Source organism: Myiozetetes cayanensis, unplaced genomic scaffold, assembly GCF_022539395.1.
Source record: "Myiozetetes cayanensis isolate MyiCay16 unplaced genomic scaffold, myiCay2020 scf5-8, whole genome shotgun sequence".
Taxonomy (NCBI): Eukaryota; Metazoa; Chordata; class Aves; order Passeriformes; family Tyrannidae; genus Myiozetetes; species Myiozetetes cayanensis.
The window spans coordinates 3734200-3757282 of NW_026087742.1; the positions used below are offsets into that span (position 1 = coordinate 3734200).

General features: G+C 48.9%; 2 protein-coding genes, 1 long non-coding RNA gene and 2 other non-coding genes across 9 annotated transcripts in view; 1 reads left to right on the forward strand and 4 right to left on the reverse strand.

Moving 5' to 3' along the window:
- Nucleotides 1–882, reverse strand: part of MPZL1 (myelin protein zero like 1) — a 37500-nt gene extending 36618 nt beyond the window's left edge. For both annotated transcript variants that reach the window (XM_050333664.1, XM_050333665.1), the window contains exon 1: nucleotides 763–882. In XM_050333664.1, coding sequence (XP_050189621.1) covers nucleotides 763–874 — 112 coding nt within the window. In that variant the 5' untranslated portion in view covers nucleotides 875–882. The remainder of the gene's footprint in view (nucleotides 1–762) is intronic.
- Nucleotides 883–3961: 3079 nt separating this feature from the next.
- Nucleotides 3962–6085, reverse strand: LOC126649486 (uncharacterized). Its single transcript, XR_007631055.1, has 2 exons — nucleotides 5480–6085; nucleotides 3962–5351 (listed from the first exon to the last, which is right to left on the reverse strand). It is a non-coding gene; the product is annotated as an uncharacterized LOC126649486 (long non-coding RNA).
- Nucleotides 5384–5455, forward strand: TRNAP-AGG (transfer RNA proline (anticodon AGG)). Its single transcript has one exon. It is a non-coding gene; the product is annotated as a tRNA-Pro (tRNA).
- TRNAP-CGG (transfer RNA proline (anticodon CGG)) lies at nucleotides 5826–5897 on the reverse strand. Its single transcript has one exon. It is a non-coding gene; the product is annotated as a tRNA-Pro (tRNA).
- A 1663-nt stretch (nucleotides 6086–7748) lies between the features above and the next one.
- RCSD1 (RCSD domain containing 1) overlaps nucleotides 7749–23083 on the reverse strand; it is a 32141-nt gene continuing 16806 nt past the window's right edge. The window contains exons 2-7 of one of the 4 annotated variants that reach the window (XM_050333659.1): nucleotides 17030–17137; nucleotides 14453–14542; nucleotides 13179–13250; nucleotides 11693–11896; nucleotides 10580–11303; nucleotides 7749–9767 (exon numbers count right to left, since the gene is read on the reverse strand). In XM_050333659.1, coding sequence (XP_050189616.1) covers nucleotides 10593–11303; nucleotides 11693–11896; nucleotides 13179–13250; nucleotides 14453–14542; nucleotides 17030–17137 — 1185 coding nt within the window. In that variant the 3' untranslated portion in view covers nucleotides 7749–9767; nucleotides 10580–10592. Of the gene's footprint in view, nucleotides 11304–11692; nucleotides 11897–13178; nucleotides 13251–14452; nucleotides 14543–17029; nucleotides 17138–23083 lie in introns of all 4 variants that reach the window. The other 3 variants (XM_050333660.1, XM_050333658.1, XM_050333661.1) reach the window with 3 other exon arrangements.

Sequence of the window (23083 nt, forward strand, 5' to 3'; positions counted from 1 at the left end):
ACCAAAAATACCCATCACTGGATATCCTGGATATGTACATATCGGATATCCCATCAATGTCCACGCCCAGCATCCACGAACAGTGAGCCGGCGTGGAACTCTGCCCTCGGAGAACATGAGCCATGAGCTCCATGGCCTTGTACGGCCTCCCTGGAGATATTCCAGAACCGTCTGGACGCAATTCTGTGCCATGTGCTCCGGGATGACCCTGCTGGAGCAGAGGCTGGACCAAGTGCCCCGCCGTGGTCCCTTCCAGCCCGACCCAGTCTGTAATCCTGCGGTTCTGCACAGACTCTCCTGCACGAGTCACAGCCGCATCATCTGCCTGACACAATTCCCCCTCCACCCAAATACTTCACCCGTGGCCGAACCAAAGCTCCTTTTCCAAGTCATTCATCACCACCCCTGCGTCCCATTCTCACTGTGCCTCTCCCCAACAAAGGGAACCCGTGCACCCGGAATGCACACCCCATGGCAGTGTGAACTCGCAGGTCGGACCCGATGATCCTGGAGCTCTTTTCCAATCTCAGTGACCCCGGGATTCGGCGAAACGAGTGCTGACACGGGGCCGCAGCGCACCCCCGCCCTGCCCGGGGCTCATACCCACACCCCGACCCTTCCCCCGGTGAGGGCGGGCGGCCTCGCCTGCCGCGAACCCGGCTCCGAGCCGGGCGGGCAGCGCCGTGCACTGTCCGCGGAGCCATCCGCCGCCCCGACAGCGGCGCTCCGGGACGCCCCGGCGGCCCCTCGTGCCTGACTCACCGGCGGCGAGTGCGGCGGCGATCAGCACCCACGCCGCGCCGGGCCGGCCCGCGAAGCCTCCGCCCGCCGCCATCTTCCAGCCACCGCCACCTCCTCCCCGCGGCGCCCCCATTGTCCGCCCCCGGCCGCCCGCGGGCCCGCCCCCCGCCCCGCCCAACCATAGGCCGCTGCCGCTGTCACTCACACACACCCCCCGCCCCCCGCCCCGCTTCCCCTCGAGGACTGGACAAGAGAGGCATCAGTCAAGCTCAGGTGGCCTATGCGCGCTGGGTACATATTGTCCCGCCTCCCCAGCTAGGCTCGGCATTAGCGCCCCCCCGCGTCCGGCGGGCGGATTTGAGGAGCGTCGTACCCGGGGTCTCAGGGAACGATCCCGCGGGTCGGTGAATCCCGAGGATCAGCAGATCACTGGGTCGGTTAGATTGGAAAGGGACTCTGAGATCATCGAGTCCGACCTGTAACCGAGCACCACCGCCTCAACCAAACCATGGCAATCAGTGCCAAACACCTCCAGGGGCAGTGACTCCTCCACCTCCCTGGGCAGCACATTCCAATGTCTGATCACCCTTTCTGTGAAGAAATTCTTCCTAATGTCCAACCCAAACTTCCCCTGGCACAGCTTGACGCCATGTCACTTGTTATCTGGGAGCTGAGCCCGACCCCTGGCTACAATCTCCTGCCAGGGAGTTGTAAAGAGGATAACGTCTCCTCTGAGCCTCCTCCAGGATAAACATCCCCAGCTCCCTCAGCCGCTCCTCATAGCACCGCCTCAGGCTCTGGTGCTGCCCGAGAGTTAACCCGCTGTGCCCAAAGCTTATCCCAGTGCCTTTGCAGGCATGCTACCGACCATCCCAGTTGGCATTAAATCCATCTGGAAATAAATGCCAGTCACGCCAGTGGAGTTGTGCATCCCTTGGTCAAAACCCCCACGGGAGCTGTGGGGTGGCTGTGGCCCGCAGGGACCACAGTAGTCACAGTGGAGTGTGGTGTCCCAGGCACTTTCAGCTGTGTGAGACTCCTGCTGTGCATCGCTCAGCCCAGTTTTCCAAAGAGAATCTTCCAAACAGCATGCTCCCGCAGCACTCGTTTAGTGCCCCAACCTCCCGGGCCATGGGCAAGCCTGGAGTTCTCCCACGTGCGTGTTACGGTGACAGGAAGCGCTCATCCCAAGGAAAGAGGGAGAACACTGCTGCAAGCTCTGAGCATGGACAGGAGTGGTTTCCCTGCCTGCACCGAGATCCTGCTCGGTTTTCCCTATTAACTCAGAGAGCCTGTTTCAGCATGTGCTGCCTGTAAGCACAGGCTCCTTCAGAAGTTCTTCTGCTACACCAATCACATAACCACCTTTGCCTTTCACCTGAAAATACCTGCTTGGAATTTCCCTCGGCTTGCTGACTGGACTCCCTGCTGTTACACGTCCCCTGAGACCAGGCTTTCATCCTTCCTTCTTACCCCTCGCTTTTGGGAACCTCTTTTTTAAATGTTTCTTCTTTTTCTAAGCCATGTATTTTAAACAAGTTGCATAAGCTGAGTCATATCACACGGCTATTGCTCACTGCATCCATGAGACTTCAAAAGCCTGTGGTGTGCTCTGCTCCCCAGTGCTCCAAGGATGGAGCTCCCCTCCCAGGACCTGTGCCGCCACTTTCTCTGCCACTCTCTGGCCACCTCATCACATCTGCATATGAAAGAAGTCACAGGAAAGCCCTGCTCCCGTATTCCATGTTGAGGAGGGCCATGACAAAGCAAGCTCCTATGAAAACACAGGTAGGTTATTTTTTTCCAGCTGTGATGCAAGATGCCAGGTTACAGTGCTGGTGGGATTTAAAATGTAACAGCTTATGCATTCATTATTTACACCCTAAGGGGAAGCTCTGGAGCATATTCCTCAGCTAACTGTTGTACACGTTTTCTAGAAACCCAGGCTACCAGAAATCCAGGGCAGCAATTGGGAATAAATATCAACAACACAGGCAACTCTTTGTATCATGGGGAATTGCCACCTTGTTTGGTTGGTACCTCATTTAGTCCCTCTGACTTCCCTTTATCCAACTCACTAATATTCCTGCTTTCCAAATGGAGCAGAAACTTATATGCAGCCTCACCTTTCTAGGCATTTTTGCAAGATGGCAAACCTAAAGTATTGTTTTTTTAAATGTCACCTTTTTCTTATTCTCAAATTTACTGTCCTCACATCCTTTTTTATGTACTAATAAGCCTGATTTGGCCACACACATCCCTTACCAGAGAATTCCTACACTCTCACTTCCCTGACAAAGCTGAGATCCCACTGTCTCAGGTACAGCCCCGTTTGTTGTGTAGTAATACAGCTGCTCCATACAGAAAACATCTGGGATAGTATCTGGTCTGCTTACAGCAAAACATTCTTTATCCAGATAGATATGATCAAATTATTCTCTTCTGCTATTTCCAGAGAGGAAACGGGGTGCAGGAACAACTTAATTTGTTCTGAGGAACATATATTGCGTTTTTATGGTAAGAGATGCTACTATTAAGGTTATGACATAAAGAACTGGGAACACTTCTCCCACACCTGTTAAATGTACCACATAATTCCCTAATTCACCTCAGCACCTGGATCCCTGAGAAGCTAAAACACACCCAAATACAGGTGTAGTTGCTGCTGTCCTTTTCCCTTCTAGCTATGCAACTCTACCCTGTCTAGTGATAATACCAGTATTTATTTGAATTTCTTAGAAATGCAGCTCAGATGGCAACAAACTCATTATTTTCTGCCTGCATATGGAAACCAGGGGAGTTGTTTCTTCTCTTCATGCTGAATCCATTCCCTCTCTGGTCAGAGAAGCAGCAGTGACAGGGCAGGACTGCTCAGACCACAGCAGCCACCTGGAAGGCTGCTGTTGAGTTGTCCAACTGTTTTTTGAGCTTTCTCACGCACAGAAATAGCAGCATTCAGGAAAAACATTTTTGTGACTTTTTTTTTTTTTTTTGGTCTCTTTTTTTTTTTTCTTCTGCTTATCACAGAAGGAAGATCTTAATCGGTGTGTGTCACTGGGAAAGAGGTTAAATATTTTTTTCGTGGCTGCTCTTTGTGTTAGAAATTCAGACCTTTGTTATCCTACTGTTTTGGAGAGGTCTCTAGTAGCCTGACAGAGAGAGCAAGCAGGATTATGATGTAAAAAAAAAAAAATATCTTCTAGGAGGAGAAGCAAACATATTCAAACTGATTACATTTTTAATGGTTTTGATTGTTTTCTATTTAGCCTGTATCTCCTAGAGGACTTGTACAGTAGACACTGCTTAGCGTACAAAGATATGCATTCCTGCAAAAAATACCCCAACCAACATGCTCATTTTGAATCAGTAAGAGAAGAACATGGGAGAGAAAGAAATAAAGCAAGCTCCATTTGTACAAGAAAATATTGGGTGTCTATTGCAGCATAACTTTTTCTTCTGCAAATTGGGATAAGCTGTGACTGGCACATAATGCCGCATTCATGTTTACTCTGATTAAATAGAAACACAATGGTTCTTTCAAAACTCAGAGCTGGCACAGTACTTGCATGCTGTCCTTGGAGAGTTTGGTAATTATTCTTCACAGAATCACAGAATTTTTAGGGTTGGAAGGGACCTCTGGAGATCATGCAGTCCAACTCCCCTGCCAAGGCAGGGTCACCTGGAGCGGGTTACACATGAACACATCCAGCTGAGTTTGGAATGCCTCCACAGCAGGAAACTCCATAACCTCTCTGGGCAACCTGTTCCAGTGTTCTGCCATCCTCCATGGAAAGAAGTTCTTCCTCATGTTGAGGTGGAACTTTTTGTGGTTTAGTTTATGGTCATTACTCCTTGTCCTCTTAGCATGACTGCAATTATCTGGCACCACCCTCTTGACACCCACCTTTGAGAATTTTCATTCATTGATGAGATACACTCTCAGTCTTCTCTTCCACAAACTGATTTTTCCATAATTTGATTAAGAAGAAGGTCTTGGATCACCCATTATGCAAGGATAAGTGTTCTGAGGAAAACTTATGATGGAAAGGGATGAGAATGATGAGCTATTCCCATGCTGAACTGAAGCTAATGAACAATTTGAGCCAGGAGTATTCTTGATAACCATGATGCATTAAAAAGCCCATGAAACGAAAGCAATTCTTTTCCCCATCTCTCCCTCCTGCGTTCCCTCCAGCTTCTTGGAATGTAAGCAAAATTAATTACTGTAGGGAGACGAGCCAAGGTAGCACCGAGCACCACCAGCGTTGTAAGAAGACTCTATTTAAACAGGTCGGAGTAAAATCTTCACCTGTAAGGTCAGGAAGTACCGTCGCCACTGCCTGGCCGTCGCACAGTTTGGAATTATGGAAAAGAACCACGAATTCCCCCTTTTTCATCTGGGGTTCGCAGTCCAGCTGCCGCGGTCCAAGGCTCGCCATGGCAGCTCTCGCACCCACGGGCAGACGGGGCTGCCGCAGTGCGCATCAGGATCCCGGGCACCACCAGAACCCAGAGAAGCAGCACCAGTGGCCCCTCAGCAACACGGAGCACCAGGGCGGAGCGGCGGGGATGTATCCCGATGAGGGGCGGGCGGCAGCACCGGAGCGTTCCTGTAAAAGAGAGAGAAACTGTTCTCTACGGCGGCTCGTTGGTCTAGGGGTATGATTCTCGCTTAGGGTGCGAGAGGTCCCGGGTTCAAATCCCGGACGAGCCCGATTTTTCTTGTTGCTCTTTTCACCTCTTTCGTCCGCTCAGTGCTACGACCCCGCGTTGTCCACTGCGTTCCTCGGGCATCGGCAGCGAAGGGATAACACCCGTCCCATTTTAGCGCAAAGAAAAGCGTTAATAACTCACCGGGGAGAGGCCGCTTCTCTTCGCCTCGCACCGGGCGCCGCTATCCTCGATTTTTTCGGCCTTCCCCTTCAGCTTTCCCCCCTCGCACGCTCCGGAGCACACGGGGCTGCTCCTCGCCCTTCCGCCGCTCGCAGGCCTTCCTCGAGCTGCGGGCGGGCCCGATGCGCAAAAACACTCCAGGAGGGCACCACGGAGGCAAAATAAAGAGCGCCGAGCGCCCCCGTGCCAGCGGGCTCGTCCGGGATTTGAACCCGGGACCTCTCGCACCCGAAGCGAGAATCATACCCCTAGACCAACGAGCCGCTCTGCAACCAAAGTCACGCCTCAGCACTTCACTCTCTTCCCGCCTCCTCCCAGCCTCAGCCACCCTCGTCAGCTCTTTTGTGGGTCTGTCCTTCCCCGCCACTGCCACACCCACGGTGGCTTTGCCTGCCGCTCCGGAACACATCGCTCCTCTCCATAACTGATGCCGCTTCCCCCTTCCCTCCCTCTCCAGAGTAACCCGTGGCATCACCCTTCCCCCGACCCTTCGACTCCGCTTGGCACAGGTGACTCCGAGTCCTGCGGGGGGTGCGGCTCCGCTCTCTTCCGTTGCTCAGACCCCGCTCCCGCGCTCATCCTAGGCGTGCAGCAGCGACCACCCCCTCCTTCCCATTCCATTCCCGCTCCACGGCCGGTGGCGCTCGAAGCCGGGCGAGCTCATTCCCAGGGGATGAGAAAGGGGGGTGGGAAATAGGACACACACCCCCAGTGGCGTTGGTTTATCCCGCCCCGCTCTGTGCCCTGCGCCCCCTGGTGGGGCGGGCCATCCCACAGGGACATCCAGGGACACCCAGGATTCCTTTGGGATCTCCAGAGTGACCCGCAGGAGCCACAGGCATTGCCTTTGGTCTCTGAGCCCTCGGCACGCTGCTCGTTTGGATCTCAGGTTGTCCCTGATGTGCTCTATTCCACCAACGCTTCCCCCTCATGTTTCCATGCCTCTGCATCCCAGACCTTTCAAGAAACTCCCGTTCCTCCCCTCAGTAAATGCTCTCAGGCTTGGCCTTTCCAATACTTTCTTGCGGCTCACACTAGTTTAAACCTGGTCCAACTGAAATGAAACACAGAACCAAGCTCACAGACAAACACTGTCTCCTTGCCCTTGTGCTGCATTCCTCTCTCTATTTCTTTCTTGCTCAGTCTTCCATCCTCACCCCCGCAATATAAAGGTCTTCTGGTCCACAATGTTTGTGCTTTATCTTTTTTTGTAATCTTTGGGGCACCATCCCTATCAGAAGGATTAAATAAATTATATCTTGCTGAGGGCATTTTCCCATCTGACCAGGTGTGTTTACAGCTGACACCACACACTCCAGCCCCAGCCATCTGACGGATGTGAGTCTGAACAGGCACTCCCACCCCACACACACAGCTGAGCTGTGGTCTGCACTGCAGTCAAAACTTTTTGTCTCTGTACATCTTGTGGATATAACACCACATTGCCCAAGCTAAAGCTTCCTGATAGTGTGGATGGGGCAGGGATACATGTCCACATGCATCCTCTGCTTCAGCAGTGTCACGATGCTCATGCTGGCCAAAAATACTTTCCTGAAATTGCTCTCACCTGGCCTGCAGCCAGGGTGAGGTTTATGTGTGGGGGTTGTGTGGGTGCCTGCAGCTGAGAAACAGGCATCTTTCTTCCCTCCTTGTACTTGTAAAGCCATCAAGGACAAAGATGGTGATGCAACTTCTGGCCCAAAAAGTCTCTAAACTGTTGACTGCCAAAAGCTGGGAAATCTCAACGGAAAAAATCACTGTGTGTTGCCTTGTTTATTTATGCTTCCCAAGGATGCTGTTGGAGAAATGGCAGCAGGCTGGATGGCTTTGCTTTCTTCTGTTCCCAGGTACTGGATACCTGCAGGGTTAGGGCAGGAAGTGTGGCAGTCTCTACTGTCACTGGTTGCACCAAGGAATATATTCCTTTGTGATTGAGCATGTTGGTTATTTCTGTCTCCCAAAAACCACAGCATATTAAAATGTTGAACTGTTGTAATGGCAGTGGAAATCCCACCCCTATTTTGCCTGCTGCTACCAGCTCTCTCCATCCTTCCTCAGACTTCTTCATCTTTCCAGGAGGAAACAAAACATACAGATTTTCTTATATGCTTTGCTTTTATTCCACCATTTATTTCTTCTGTTTCTCCCTTGGATTTCCATTCCTGTGCTCAGGACATACATACACATTCTTTAAACAGGCACACATATGTCTGTATATACAGTAAGACACAATCCCTCACATAGAGATGGGACACTGCTGAGAGAAGAAACGAGGTACAGTGAATGGTTGCAGCCTGCCCTGGAATACAAGCTATAACAAACAGATTACAATGGATTCAAAGACAACAATGCTCCATGGCATGGCTCAAAAGGATATGGAGGTTGTGTTTGCCAACAAGCCCATGTCACACAGGAGGGTCAAAGCTGCTGGCTCTCAGCAAATGTCACCTGAGAGCTCTCACTTGGGAAAAAGAAAGGCAGGACACAGAGCCTCTTCTTTCCTCATGGTTTTGGAGCTGGTGAACACAAAGGGGATATCCCACAGACCCCCCAGGTTTGTATCTCTGCTGTGTTGCAGAGCCTGCCTGAGGACAGAAGGGAGCTGTGCTGTGTGAAACACTTGTGCGTGTCTGGAGAGACAGGGACAACCTACGCCTCTGACACTGCTCAGCTTAATGTTTGCTAGGAGGAGCTTTGGGATGGCTCATTCTTCCCTTAGTCTCTGCAGCTGTTTCTGTGTTGCTGAGTACTCAGGTGGGGTTCAAGCACTGGCCCCTGACCATTCACACCACCCAACAACTGGCTGACACCTCGTCTCAGCTTTTGACAAGTCTGGCTCGCAGTCTCCAGTGAGCCCAGATTTGTCCACAGCTCCACGACATGCTTTGGACATGAGCCCTGTGGTCTTGAGCAAAGGCAGTTTTTTATTCAGCTTCAAGCACTGCTGTCAGGAAAGAGGTCAAGTGAGGGTCTGTTATCCATCTTTCCCCAAAGAACTTATTTCTTATGGGCAACTAATAGTCTGCAGACGTAAGTCCTTCTTCTTTTGTTTTGGCAACTGCTAGCCCATGACTTTAACTGGAGGGTGAATGCAAATCCAGTACAGTGCCTAAGTACTGAGGAGGGACTGGCTGTCTGACCTTCACCAATTCAGTCAGTCAGGCCATATTACTGGAAACTCAGCCAGCTAACACTTTTTTGACCTGCACAAAATTAATAGGCTGTTTCCTATAAGCCAATACAGGATACTTTCTATCCTGAGTGGCTCTCAGTGGCCACACACTAAACGTTTAAAAAAAGACTGCATAGGGTCTGGAAGTTAGAAAGACTGATGGACAGGCAGGCCCTCCAAATCTGGACCGGAGCCCGGAGCCAGATAAAAACCTTGCTCTGCTGACCTACTCAGCACATCTTTTCTTTGCATCCAATCTGCTCATTGTCACTTTCCACCAGCACTAAAAACACCCCAAAGAAGAAGCACAGAACCTACCAGCCTGTCCCTGCTGGCTGTTTCACAGACCAGCCAGTTCAACCACCACTTCAAAGGGATTTTATGTTGTACGATCAATGTCCTAAGAGTTTTCCCTGTGCTCAGGGTTCACATTGTCTGCCATACAGCACATACGGAGGAAACAGTATGTGTTAAAACATTATTTACTGAAGTTTAAAAACCCAAAGTATTTCAAAAAAAGCTACCAAAAAGGCACCATATATGTATGTATGTAACTGATGAACTTCATCTAAGACCAGTGCAGGGGAGAAGAAAAAGACATTTTGGAGCAGAATGAAGAAGCAGAGGGACCAGGAGTGATGATGGGTTTTGGCTCCAGGACAGCCAAGTCTCAGGTCTCTCAGTCCCCAAATATCACTGAGGAACATCAGCCAACACACCTGAGTTTTGAACTCTGAAGAGATAGCAAACCGGTCTCTTGTTCCAGCTGTCCCAAAATATGACGGTGCAGAGCAGAGAGGCAGCAAGGAGCCACTCAGCTCTGTGAGGAGTCTGGACCTCAGGGGATATCTGTATTCTGCTCCTCTCTTGCCACTGAAGGTTTTCTAGTAGCTTCCACCTTGATTGGGTTAGATGGCTCCTATTCACATGTTAAGTCTCCTCTACCCTGACTGGGTATGTCCTTTTGAGAGGGAAAAAGTAAGGAAATAATGAAAAATAATCATGGTCTAAGTAAATACAGTGCTGGGAAGTCCTGGGGGTACTTTCATAGTTTCTGTGCTAGGAGGCAAAGGCAGCCTGAGCACCAGCTTCCTTCCTTCAGTTGGTCCTTGCCAAACCAATGAAACATTTGAAGAGGAGACAGGTGGGGAGGTGGAATTAGACATTTTCTCAGGCATCTGTGGCTATGTTATCAGTAGTTACAGAATATGTAAGAAGGTACATGGAATAAGTCCTGCTTCAGCCAGTGGAAATCCTCTCTTATTTCAAGTGGCAAAGGGCCATGTTTCCGTACTTCCAGGGCTAATCATGAAACTGGTGTGTGTGCAAACACTCTTTTTGCTGGCAAAGCTAACAAGCTAAACACAGAGAGAGAGAATATATATATGTATTCATGTACATATACAACATGTGCTCACATATAAATATGTATATGTAAGGAGGCATAACTGATATACAGGTTACTGCTGGGGAAATGTGCTTTTTACTGTAAGTACTTTCAAATTGCATTCAAAACAGCAATGGAGGAGAGCCTCTTCGTTATACTGAATCCAGAATCGGCTTTGCTTCTTTTCCATCCTTTCTCCCTGCAACACCGCCCAGAAAGGCTGGTTGCTTTGAATGCCCTGCCTTGCAGTCTCTGCAGGCCTGAGATTTGAGACTTTTGACATATGGGGAGCAGCAAAATTGTTGTGTTTTGTCACAGTTGCCATTTTCATGAATAGCAAAACCCTCTGGTGTCTTAGGAGGCAACACCACGCTGACCTGCCTTACCTGTGTGTCAGGGTTACGCTGTGCTCTGCTCCTGCGTGACTGATGGTGAAGCTTCACTAGCAGTGTCTAATCCCTCTGCATCCTGCAGTGATTCAGATGCCAGTGGTGTTTCTTCAGTGTCTGATGTTCTCTGTGTATCTGTGCTTTCACTGGTTTCCTTTGCTTCCGCTTCAACTTCTTCCTTCTCCTTGTCCCCCTTTTCCTGTTCACTGGCAGTGTCTTGCTGCTCTTCTCCCTTGGGACCCTCACACACCTCCTTGTTTTCAGAGGTAGGCTGGGCAGAGTTCTCCTTCCCTGGGGCATCATGACACACTTCCTCCTCCTCTGTATTCCCTTTGTTACTCTTGCAAGGATTAATTTCCTCTGCCTGTTTATCCCCTTTTTCTTCATCTTCTGATTTGCTGGACCCTCTCCTTGATGGGGGCTTCTCATCAGACCCTGACTGTTTCTTTTGCTCATTGCTGCCTTTTAACTCATCCTCTGACCTGCTGGATCCTCTCCTTGACTGAGGTTTCTCATCAGACCCTGATTCTTTCTTTTGCTCTTTTCTCCCTGTTTCAGCCTCCTCTGTCTTGCCATTGGGCCCAAAGACCTCATCTTCCCTGGCACCATTTTCTGGAGAGGAGATGTTGAGCCCTAAATCTTCCCCATCTCCGTACTCGGACAGAGATCTTCGGAACCTCCTGGAGGGTGGCCTGCGCTTGATTGATCCTCGTGTCCGCACCTGGGGGCAGGAAAAGCAGACACTGAAGCACTCAAGAGAGTGGTATTGGAAAGCAGGAAAGTACAACAGAGGAAAACATGGGAAATTTAATTGATACCCTGGTGACTTCACTTTTCCTGCTCTGCTAATGAGAGGCAGGGAGAAGAGGGCTCCCTGCTGCTGAAAGACTACTCTACAGGACAAGCAGCTCCCTAATGTAAGCCTCCCTTCTGTAAAGACGGTGCGAGAGACCATCCAATTTGAACTGTGACTCCTCGTCCAAGTTAGACCCCTAAAACTAAGGATGCTGCGTTCATTACACAGATGCTGCTGACTCTGGATGTCTCAGCCTTCTCTTCCTCTTCATCCCCAGGGAAAAAGCAAGTAAGAAATCCCAGCACAGATCCTACCTTATTGTAGAACTGCAGCTGGGTGCCTTCCGGGGGCTGATCAAAGCTAACTGGCGTCTCACTCGCCTCGCTGGGCTGGATCTGAGTCCCAGGGCTGCTGGGTGTTGAGGGAGGTGTGCTGAATGGAGAAACCAGGGCTTTCAGACCAGGGCTTTTGGGAGACACTCCCGGCAGCAGAGCAGCTGGAGAAAAAGCCAGATTGGCCTGCAAAGACAAACCCCCATCATGGGTGTGAATGACAGCAGGGTGTGCTACACACGATAGCCACGCAGGGGAACCCTTGCTCTGCCACAGCTCTCAGCTGTCACAACCCACAGACCTTCTGGTTGTGAGTCTCTCCTGGTGACACTGTCAACAAACCAGTCTGGGCAGAGAAGTTATGACTGGACATTTGTCCTTCCCCAGCAGCTGGAACTCAGGACGTGTTCTTTTGTCATCCTCAGGCCTTTTGGGATTTTCCAGTGACCCAGCCAAGCCAGCACAGACTACAGTGGCTGAGCTGGGAGCAAATTTGAACAAGCAGCCAGCAATCACTTTTAAACCAAAATATTTAAACCATCCCTGTGAGGGCCCAATTTTCCAGCCTGATCTTCTGAATGAACTGCATAGTTGTGAGAAGACCACGGAAAGAGGTGAGTTTGTGATTAACTGCGGCAAAACACTTCCTGCTGGGCTCTCACTCAGAAGATCTCAAAGGCAAATGTCCTTGGTGCATTAGGAGGGACAGTGATATGAATAGGTATAGGTTGTGAGAGGGTGGCCAGGAGCTCTGGAGCTGCACGTGATGCCAGGAATGACAGCTGGCAGGGCCAGGGCACTCTGCCTTCAGGCCATCCGGTGCTGAGCTGCCCTCAGCAGTGTGGATCAGGCACCACAGAGACATATAAAAAGGGCAGGAAGCACTGGGTGTGTTTTTGAGTAACTGGGGAAATCCAGATGAGGGAAGTGCAGAGCTTCCAGGCATGTGTAGGGGAGAGCCAGAGCCTGGAGCGCACTCCCCATTGTCAGGGTTGTAGTTGCCTGTGCTGAAGACTGGCTCCCTGATAGGGTGCAGGTGACTCAGTCTGAGTTAGACTGCTGCAAAGAAAGAGCTGGAAGAAGTCTCAGGGTTTCCCTCACTTTCTCTGGAGACCTGCATTTAAACTGAGGCTCCTGCCCCTGCTCCCCACTTATGCAGTGTTGCTGTCATGCCATGCCCAGCCATGTGCTCCACAGTTCCAAAGCACTGACATGCTTATGGCCCCACCTGGGGATCACTGGACTGCTTCTGATGTTCATTACCATTACCAGATCTGCTCTGCCTTCCTTATTTATATACGGTGGGACTGGGTCCTTATGGGTGAGGCCACTGCTCTGTTCACCCAGCTGTCACTCTTGGCTCCTGGATCCCCCTTCCCTGTGACTGCTCTGCAAGGGAAGTAGCTATTACAAATGCCTGTCAGTTTTAATTTGCTGAGGAAGCCATGTGGGTTTTTCTAGGACCTACCTGCAGCTTTTCAATCATGGGGGAGCTTTTCACCTTGACCTTGGGAAGGGGGCAAGCATTTGGAGACCGCTTCTGCAAAACAAAATGAAACACAAACACTTCACAGTAAAGTAAGTGAAAAAGAGGAAATCTAATAAAGGCAGAAAACTTGGAAGAGATAAGCAGAAAGTGCTAGCCATCCTAGGAATAGATGTGTGTACCCTTTTTCTGGGAGAAAAGGAGATTGTCTGCTGTCTGAGTTAGGTAATGTGTAATTGCTCTACTTCTATTTTGCCTTCACTAAGGTATGTAGCCTATGGCATAGTTTCCCCTGGTATTATTTCAGGACCAGACAGATTAAAATTCTACTTCTTAAAGCCTTAATGTTGGCAAACATTGTGAACTTCCTGTGAGGGGAAAGACTTTCTGCCACCACTTGATTAACAGAGTTAAAGGATATCCAATTAGTATAGGCAGGAAAGGCCTACGTGGCAGGAAAGGCAGAGCTCTGAAAGGCTGAAAACAGTTTGAGAAAGGTAAAGCATTCCTGTGAGAAGGGGCACATTGCTTTTTTCAGGTCCAAGGGAAAAGGAAGGAATCTAAGATTTTAAAGCTTGCTGCTCCTTTGGCATGTAGCTGACAGATAAGGACAAAGAACTACTCCCTCGTTAAGGGCAGGTGACTGTGAAATATGGTGGGTAGACCTCATATCTTAAAATACAAAGTACAAAAGTGACAGGAAAGGTCCTGAGTACAAAATTTAGCGAGGAGCAGCCAGCTTACTGGGACCTTGTCATTCAAGGGTGCTGTATGGAGGACACCTAAAGACAATATTCTGTGGGTATTGCTGACAAACCCCCTCTTCACTCTGGATTATTTATTCCCTTTTTCTGAAGATGGAAAAATCTCACAAGCAGAACTATTACACCATTATACTCAAACCTCTAGAGTTCATCTGAAGGCAACACACACCATGGATGCTCCCTGTGCTAAGAACTCAAATCTCACAAATTCCAGTGGTTCCTGAACAGTGGTAACTGGATGGATCCATCAGTGTGCTAAGGGTAAAAATGAAAGCAGTGGAAATGGGATGTGTATCCGTGCTACAGGAGTGGGAAACAGCATGGAGCTGACTCTGAGTCAGTACACGTATGTGAGCAGAGGGAGGTTTGATTCTGTGTGATTGATGTCTGTGGCTGCACAGCCTGACCTCTCTGCTACCTCCAAACCCGTGTCTCAGGAGAGAGCAGGTTGCACAGAGGAAAGACCTTGCCCCCTCTTAAACTGATACTCACTTGCTCATCATTGTCACTTGTCTCAGTTTTGTGGGAATACAATGGAAGGGAGCATGGTGGTTTCCTCCGAGTTGGCTTATGCGGTGGCACCTAAGAGAAGAAAACAACCAACTCAGCAGCAGGGAAATCAGGTTTCTTAAAAAGGGAGTGAAACTCAAGCACCAAAGGGCATGCTGTGTAAGTGACCTGCTGGGGCAGCAGGGCTCAGCTTGTCTAAAGGAGTCATCCAAAGGCAGCACCAGGTATTGGCGTTTGGGCATGTGGCCAGCATGCCAAGTATGCTTGTAGCATCTAGAGCCTAATCCTGTAGCATCTTGAGCCTAATCCTAGTGGTGGAAAAGTAGTCTGTATCTTTTTCCACAGTATGAGCCACAACACTTCAGGTTTTGTGCAAAGGACTCTGGAGGGTGGCAAAACCTTCCCAGAAACTTCATCTTCAAAGCATCCTGCTGGAGACCCCCTCACACTGGAACAGGTTGTTACTGTTCTCTTTCCTGTCATTACCAGGATTTCCTTTTAATTCTTATCTGCCTACCTGGTTCATGATTTCCCGTTTTGCATCTGATACATTTTAAGGGCAAAAAGGGTAATTTGGACTTTTTCAGAATTTCAACCCCATTTATTTTTCTTGAATGAAGAAAAATAGTTCATAGGGACAAGTCCTCAGGTGTAACCTTTAATTTGACTGAGAAATAGATTCTCCAGGGGAGAATAAGAACAAAGCAACTTAGTGGCAGTTCCTTCTGAATGTCTTCAGACTCTCAGAAGCACAAGAGAGCTCCTTAGGAAGGAAGAGATGCATAGCACATAACTATTGCTCTAGTTTTGAAGCCAAGCTGTCTCTATTTTTATGCCAGGTTTGTAGTCTCCTGCCAAGCTGTTAACACACTTTTTATGTGTTAACAGGCAAAATAATTGGATAATATTGTGGATCTTGGATAGTATCCACTATAAAATATTTGGATAATTTTGTTGTTGCCTCACAGGCTGGCAATGTGAAAAATTAGATCACAGTGTCTTTGCCCTCTGTAGAGTTGGCTGTCTTGGAGGACCTGTAGACTTGATGCCACTTAGCTTCTGGTTGATGCTGCATCCAGCCATGGCAATGCTGCATCTCCCAGCAGCCAAGGGAGCCCTGCCCTTATCCTTACCGGAAGGAAGTTATATGCTAGGAAGCAATAGTATGTCTAATTGAAACCCCATAATTTTGCAACTGTGAAATGCACTGTGCCAGAGTGAATGTGTCAGAGGTTCCCTGGTTGATGGGATCCTCTCTGCTGGCATGGGTCAGGCAAGGGTTAAAGACCATCCACTGAGCCATTAATCTGACTCCAGCTTGAGAAAGCCAGTGGGGAAGTGACAGATGGCTTGGAGAGAAAAGACAGGAAACTTTGTCCTCCTCTGTCTCTGGAGAAAATGAGTTTCCCCCCCACAGTGAGGCCCCTCCACACTGCCTTGGCTTGGGAGCAGCAGAGGTCTGCAGATAACACAAGAGAGGTCTGGGAACTTTCTGCCTTCTGTAGGGTGAGAGACTTACTGCAATTGAATCCCATACCTTAAAAAAAGGAAGTTACTGTAATGGGATGGATGCAGTGGTGCACTGGTGACTAGAGGGGAAAAAATAGTGCTTGGGAAGAGATTGGCTATTCCCATCCTGGGACCTGGCTAACCTCTGACAGATGACAGTATGCCAGCCCTGCAGGGCACAGGTCACCACTGCATCCAGCCAATGGCAGGAGGGGAGACAGGGAGGGTCCCCTTAAGCCCAACCTGGGACATCCTGAAATCAGCTGAGCAGCAGAAGGGAGCAGTTCAGTTTTGAAAGAGAAGAGAGCCACCAGTAAACACTTATGCTTCTAAAAAAGAGTCATAATGATACTGGGGGCTCTCCTAAAATGTCAGCCTCCTTTCATAAACACCATGTCTCTCCTTTCTTCCCAAGACAGGTATTCTAGTGTTTTGCTTAGCTGGTGAAAGACAGCTTATGAGGTGATGCTTGGCATAGTGGGCTTTCAATAAATCAAAGTTTCAGCACAATAGAGATAGGCACAGAGTCTGAAATGTCATTGGAAAGAGGCAACGAAGGTGAGTAAATAGGCAGCTTTCTCTCAGACCCTTACAGAAGGAATAACGGGAGGAAACCTCCTTTTGCAAATGTGGTGCTGATGACTTGCCATTGGCTTCCTACAGTGCATAATCTGTTGTTTGCTTTCTTTTCCTGTGGCTCAGTAATAGCTAATTTGTTATTCCCTGTTGCCATCTGCCCACAAAAGCAAGCCCAAATAGTGCATGCATTGCTGTCTGCTCTTGTTGGCTAAATATGTGCACCCTACCAAGCTTTACAATGTCTCAGTTAGTGTCTGGTCCTCCCGAGGTGCAGCTTTACCAAAACACTCATCCACAAATCAGTAAAGCACGGAAGATACTGCCACAGCTTGCATTGCATGAGGAGAGGAATCCTTTGCAAAGATCCAAAATCAAGGTGGGTTCATGCTCAGGTCACTGATCCTCCAACAGGCAGAGCTGAGGGCCTGATTTCCCCCGCCATTTCCTAATGGCAGCTGCAGAGTTCCTTACCTCTTTTGCAGTGATATTGGCTGCTTGCTCCTTGAATTTCCCTGCTAGCTGAGCCACTGAGGGTGATGCTGACTTGTCCACCTCTGAGTTGGTCTCTGCTGGCCTGTTCTGACAAAGTGGGAACAACACGTTATGAGCAAAGGCAAGCCTGTGTATGTGTTATAAAGTTCAAAAGTAAGCACAGACTTTAAAGCAGAGTTCCTCACATCTGGCATCAATCATCCAGCCTGTGAGCAAGAGGTTTGGGATGACAGGATCTAGCCTCATTTTCAAATATTCCAGAAGATCAGATATTCAGGCAGAGCCTTTCAGCTTTTGCTGAAGAACCTACACTCAGTAGTTTTCAGTAGAAGAAAACTAGGCATTTCAAGCCAAGTGTCTGTTCCCCATCTTATCCTTGCAGTGAGCAGATGGAGCAGGGCAATAAAGTCCATTCCCATGCACCTCTGCAGCTCTTCCATACCTTTTTCACTGCCCTGGTCATCATCCTTCCTTTTCCAGCACTTCTGCTATGAGAAGCCATTCCCAGTTCTTGCAGCAAGCCAACATCTGCTTGGAGATGTATCCCTGTGCTGTTCTGCTTTTTTGGCAGTGAAATACTCAGGCGGGTGGGGGGAGGGAGGAAATACCACGGCTGAGAGAAGCTTCCCCTCCCCTGAGTTGACAACAGGCTGAGAAGCAGGAGGCTTGTGTTGGAGTGTGAATGATGCAGCTCTTCCCATAACACACTGCCCTGGTGTCATCCCACATTTACCTTTGTTTTCTTTGCTATGTGTGTACCGAGCACTGTAAGTAGAAAGCCTTGAAATCAAAGCTGATGAATGGAAACCTTTGTTTTTCATCTCTGGTATCTGATGCCAGGGAAAACCAAACCAGAGGACTGAGAATAAGTAACCAACAATCCTTGTTTTGTTAGAGGCGGAGATCTCAGAACAAGAAACCAGGCTTATGAACCATCTGTAAGAAACCTCATACCTCCGCTCCCTGTACCACCACCATCAATGCAGTGCATGACCACCACCACACCTCTCACCCCACTGCCTCAGTACTCAGGCAGAAAGTTTCCCCAAAGGCCATTGCTAGAGGAATATATTTCTGTTCCTCCAATGACTCCAGCAGAGCCCTTCCCTCTCCCTTCACGCCGCTCTGCTTGGGAGGGACCTGCTGCTTCATGAACACAACCGCACCTTCAGCACTGCTGGAGGTGCAAGGCCCTCAAAACACCAACCTGGTCCATGTATGGACCATTCCCTTTGGGTAATCATGCCACATGGACTGAAGAAATGGCCGTGGAAACTTGATATCATGTTAAGGAAGGGATTTCTTTAGACTCCTAGTTTCTAGACTAAAAGCAAATCGAGGTGGTTACATCATCTCATAATCTGCAGTTTGGAGCAGTCTCTATTCTGAAATGCCTGGTACAGACCAGTGTGGCTGAGGTCTGTTTGCATCGTGGAAAAGGGCTTTTCCCTTTCTCAGAGAGCTGTAAATAAATGCTCAGAATAGATGCTATCTTCTTTTCCCCAGGCCCACAAAACCCTGTAGATGTCTGCTATTCCCTGTTTCCAGGACCCTGACTACATCTTCACTGTTAAGCTTTCCATGCACTTTGGACTAGCTTTCCTACATTTAGGAAAGCCATATCAAGCTGCCTCCTCTCAGTGATCCTCATGCAACTTCCATTGGATTAACTACAGGCAGGGAAAGTGGCAGGTAAGGGAAATGGAAGAAACAGTGAGGTAGGCAGATCAGCAACCTGCTGCACAGGAAAAATGGTGGCTGGGCTAAGCGGGGAGGGAGAGCAGTTCCCAGCTGCAGACTGCCTCCCTGCTCTGAAGGGAGGAAAGAGGAGGGAGCAAAGAATGAACTTGGAAAAGGTAGGATGGACTGGGAGGCTTGGCTCTCAGCATACCAGCTCCCAGGATACGTGGGAATGGCAAAACAGACACCTAAAGTGAGGACTCTGTTGAACTGAGGAGCTGCAGGTCTTCAGTGTTTGTGTGGAAGGGTTGCCTCCCTCACAGGCCCTTTTTCTCCGAAAGCTTCTCTCACAGCCCTTTGTCTTTACTCAGAAAAGACACTGTACTTCCTCTTGGCCTTGGCCCATCTGACCTCTTGTTTTTGGGGTGATCACGTTTTTAATTTTTCTTTTTTCTTTTTTTTTTGACTTACAGTCTGAAAACACAGCTTTGTTCTTTGATCAGAGCTGTGAGGCTAGAAGGGTTCCACGTGTTCTTTGTTTTGCTGGTGACAGACACTGATTGCGAGGTGGCCCTGGCCAGGCAGGGCGCAGGAAGCAGTGAACATGCCATTCTAAGATTAGCCCCAGTAGCCCACGGGCTGTGTCCTCCCGAAGTTGCCAGCTGCAGACTCTCTGATTACGCTTTGCAGCAGGAAAAGTCCTTTCTCAGATCCTTTCTGGCACTTACATTAGTGTCCTGTATTCAGCTTTTTCTACATTTGTCCCCTGCCCCTTCCAGATGGTGTGCCAGCCTCTGTATCTTCTAGTCAGGGGAAAGTGCTGAGGTGGGGCACTTGGATGCAAAAAGTTCCATTCTTTGCAATGCAAAGAGAACACCATTCCCCTGACTTCCAGGAGCTGGACTGTCAGTCTTCCTCTCCTCCTTCCCACTACTAGGGGTAAGGTGGGAAGCCTCACTTTACCACTCTCACCCCAGAGCCTGTACCAGCCCTCAGCCTCTTCCACAACCAAGATGTGCATCTGCTTCTCTCACCCAGGAGTTCAGCGCTGGCTCCCTCCTGCCCCCCTGATATAAATGCAACCTTTCCCATTCCTGGTCATATTTCACATTTTGGTGATATAATCCACCACTTTTCTGAATGATGCTCTTTTTTTTTTTTTTAAATGTTTTTTGCAGCCAACTGCTGATTCTTTTCATTTTCAGAACAGAACATAATCAGCCTGCATGGGCTAAAACCAGTGAACCAAGGTTAAAGGCTCTGTCCATCAGTAATTTGGTAACTGCTACTCTGAGGTCTTTTACTGTTCCATAAAAATAGGTGTCTAAGTATTACAAGTTCTGAAAAATGTCAGACAGAGCCATAAACAGGAATTGAATTATACCATCAATGTAAGCATGGCACTGTCTGCAAAAGAGGAAGTGCAACTACCAAGTTCTCTGTAAGGGGTTTGTTTCACTTTCCTCTTCCAAATAAGTTTATAAAATTGAGTAAATGTGAAAATAGTTTTCAACACCATGGTTTTTCATTTGTTTTTAAAACTGAGTCTACTCCTTTTTATCAGCACTGGAGAAGAAAGCTCTGCCTCTGTGGTTTAGGTGCAAATGTGCCAATTCAAGCTTCCCACCAAATCTCTCTTTCCGTGTGTCTTGGAGTCTTTGTGATGAGAGCAAAGCTGCCCACCAATCCCCGACTCTGCAGATTGCCTGAAAGGGGCTACTGTTTTCAGCAAAGATTCCTACTCCTCTCACAGGCTGCCTGGTGGAAACACCACTACAAATGTCCCACACCATTCCTGCTGTATCTTTTCAAGGCAGCTGAGGAGATCTCTGAGCAGAGATACCTTGAAGCTGCGGCACAGTCAGCTCTGGCTCACACAGTCCCAGCTTCACTGATGATTTCATGTGCCAGAAGATGACCAGTAAGGCTGCCTGATGTGGGAGTAGTAACGTCTCACAGAGGGGACCCCTCACTACAGCAATGCCATTACCTGGCTGGGTGACATTTGCCAATTCTGCTACAGCCCATGAACCCACTGTGGGCACCAGGTGAGAGAAAGGTGCATGTTAGAGGCCCACACAAGAGACCTGTGCATACTGTTTGGGTACTCACAAAGCACTTTTCTTAAAGATGATGGATTTGAGTGTCAATACAGAGAATGAGTTTCTTATAAAATCAAAATCACAGAGAATTTCCACTCCTGTGGAAAACTGGAAAAGCCAGAGGTGGCTTTTGGTATGAATTTGAAAGTTCTGCTGGGATTGGTGCACAATGGAGTCCAACAGTCCTCAGCTAGTAGTCTGGTCATGAGCCACCCCACTGCAACTGAAAGCTATCATGACTCCATCATCCCATGGGATTGGTATCCCACCAGTTTTGTCACTGTCCATGATACTGGAAACACGAGTCTGAATAACAGAGCAGCAGAATAACAGCAGAGCTCTGAACAACAGCAGAGCTCTGTGCTGCACTACTCTCCTTCACTCCCCTATGAATCCTCTGACTTGCCTGCTTTTGCAGGTAGGATAGTTTGTCCAGATGGAGCACCTTTTATCTGAGATGCAAGAGTTCCACAGCATCTTGCAAGGCTGGAATATTCAACAGCTACAAAATCAGTGATGGTTACAACATTTTTGGTACTGTTCCTGTGCAAGTGCCACTCCCATTCTTGAGCAGCTGCCTCTAGACATGGTTTTGAGGCCAGTCTCTGACCTCCACATCCCTCCTTTGTTTCCAAAGAGCTTTTCAGGACTGATTCCCTGCAGCCTGTCCATCCTGCCAGCTGCCTTCCTACACCCTGTGCTCCCACAAGATCTGTAAAGCTCTGCTGTGACTCTCACAGGGGCTTTTCACTGCTGCACACACAATCGACCTCAGCAAAAGCAAATAGGGTAAAAGGAATGACAGATACAATGTCTCAGAGGCAGATACAATGAGGCACTCGAGGTTCAGGGCTAATGTCTTGATTGCAGAAGCAGGGTCCAGATATAGTGATATTCAGCACCCAGCTCTCAACACTGCACCACGAGAAGGCAGTTGTCAGTATGATAGAAGAAAACAAGAGATAGCCAGTGCTTTTGGGGTGCAGTTTCATAAGGTCTTGGTTTCAGCAGAAATACAGTGTATGTTTCCAGCTGCTCATTCTCCACTGACCTTTCCGTTCCCCCTTCCCCTCCTCCCTTGCACCAGTGTGAGTTGGTGGGGCTGTGCTGTAAACTGGATCACTGAAATTATCTGGGCTAAAAATACATCCCTTAACTCTTTACAAGGTTATTTTTAACCCAGATCATTCCAGCAATGGAGTTCACAGCACGGGCTTGCCGTGCTGTAGTGGGAGGGGATGGTGAGGTGGTAGGGGCAGCCTGCAGCACAGGGGGGAGGGCTTCCCTTTAACCACTCCAGCCAGAGCCTTATCCTTTCACACGAGGAAATTACATCCTTACCTGTCCTCCTGTTCAGAGGGCTGATAAGGAAGAAAAATCCTATTTTTTGCATACTGACATGGTAAAGGCTGTGTTGGTCTGTGGCACTGGTGTTTTGCCCTGTGATCTGTTGCCATCCAGCCCAGATGCAGTGACTGCAGGCTGTGAACCCAGGGAGCACCTGCGAGCCACCGCAGGGAGCACGTTATCAGCAGCCCAGTGAACCAGAAGAAGTTTCCATTCAGCAACCACAAAATCCCCCAAAAAACTGTGTCAGTGATCTCTTCAGAAGCCCCACTTCAAACTGCAGCAGCCACATGAAGGTTCCCTTTGCTGCATGGCAGGGGCAAAGCTCTACGCCTGCTGGACCTGTTCAGCTGAGCAAGGGATGGTGGTGCATCTGTGGGGAGGAAACTACTGAAATCAAAATAAACCATCATCACAGTCTGTCTGGAGGCCAGCAAGAAGCACTGGGAAGAAGTGCAGTGGTTTCCTTTGAAATTAAAGCATCACCTCTGAGCAAGGCACTGGATTTCAGGAGGGAAAGGAGCCTGTTACAGACCTCATCTTCCCTGCCTGGCTCAGCTCTCTGAAGGAGGACGGTAGAAAGCACAAAGCCTGCCCAGGCAGGACACCTACCCTTCTCGTTTTTCAGCAAGGTAGCTGCAGGATTTGAGGAGCCAGTCAGTCACAGGCCTTGTTTACATGGGAAAGCTTATACCAAGTACACTGGGGTAGCTCTCTCAGCTTTCAGGGAGCAATACAGGCTTAATCAGATAGAAGTGCCTGCTGTTCTACCTACCTGAACTCATTTGCAATCGGCTTGGCTGAAAAGAGCCATTCTCAAACTCTCAAGTACCTGTTTCTGAGACAGAAAGCAGTATTTTGGGAATGGTGTATTAAGCTGTAGCATTAGTAGGGAATAGGACTC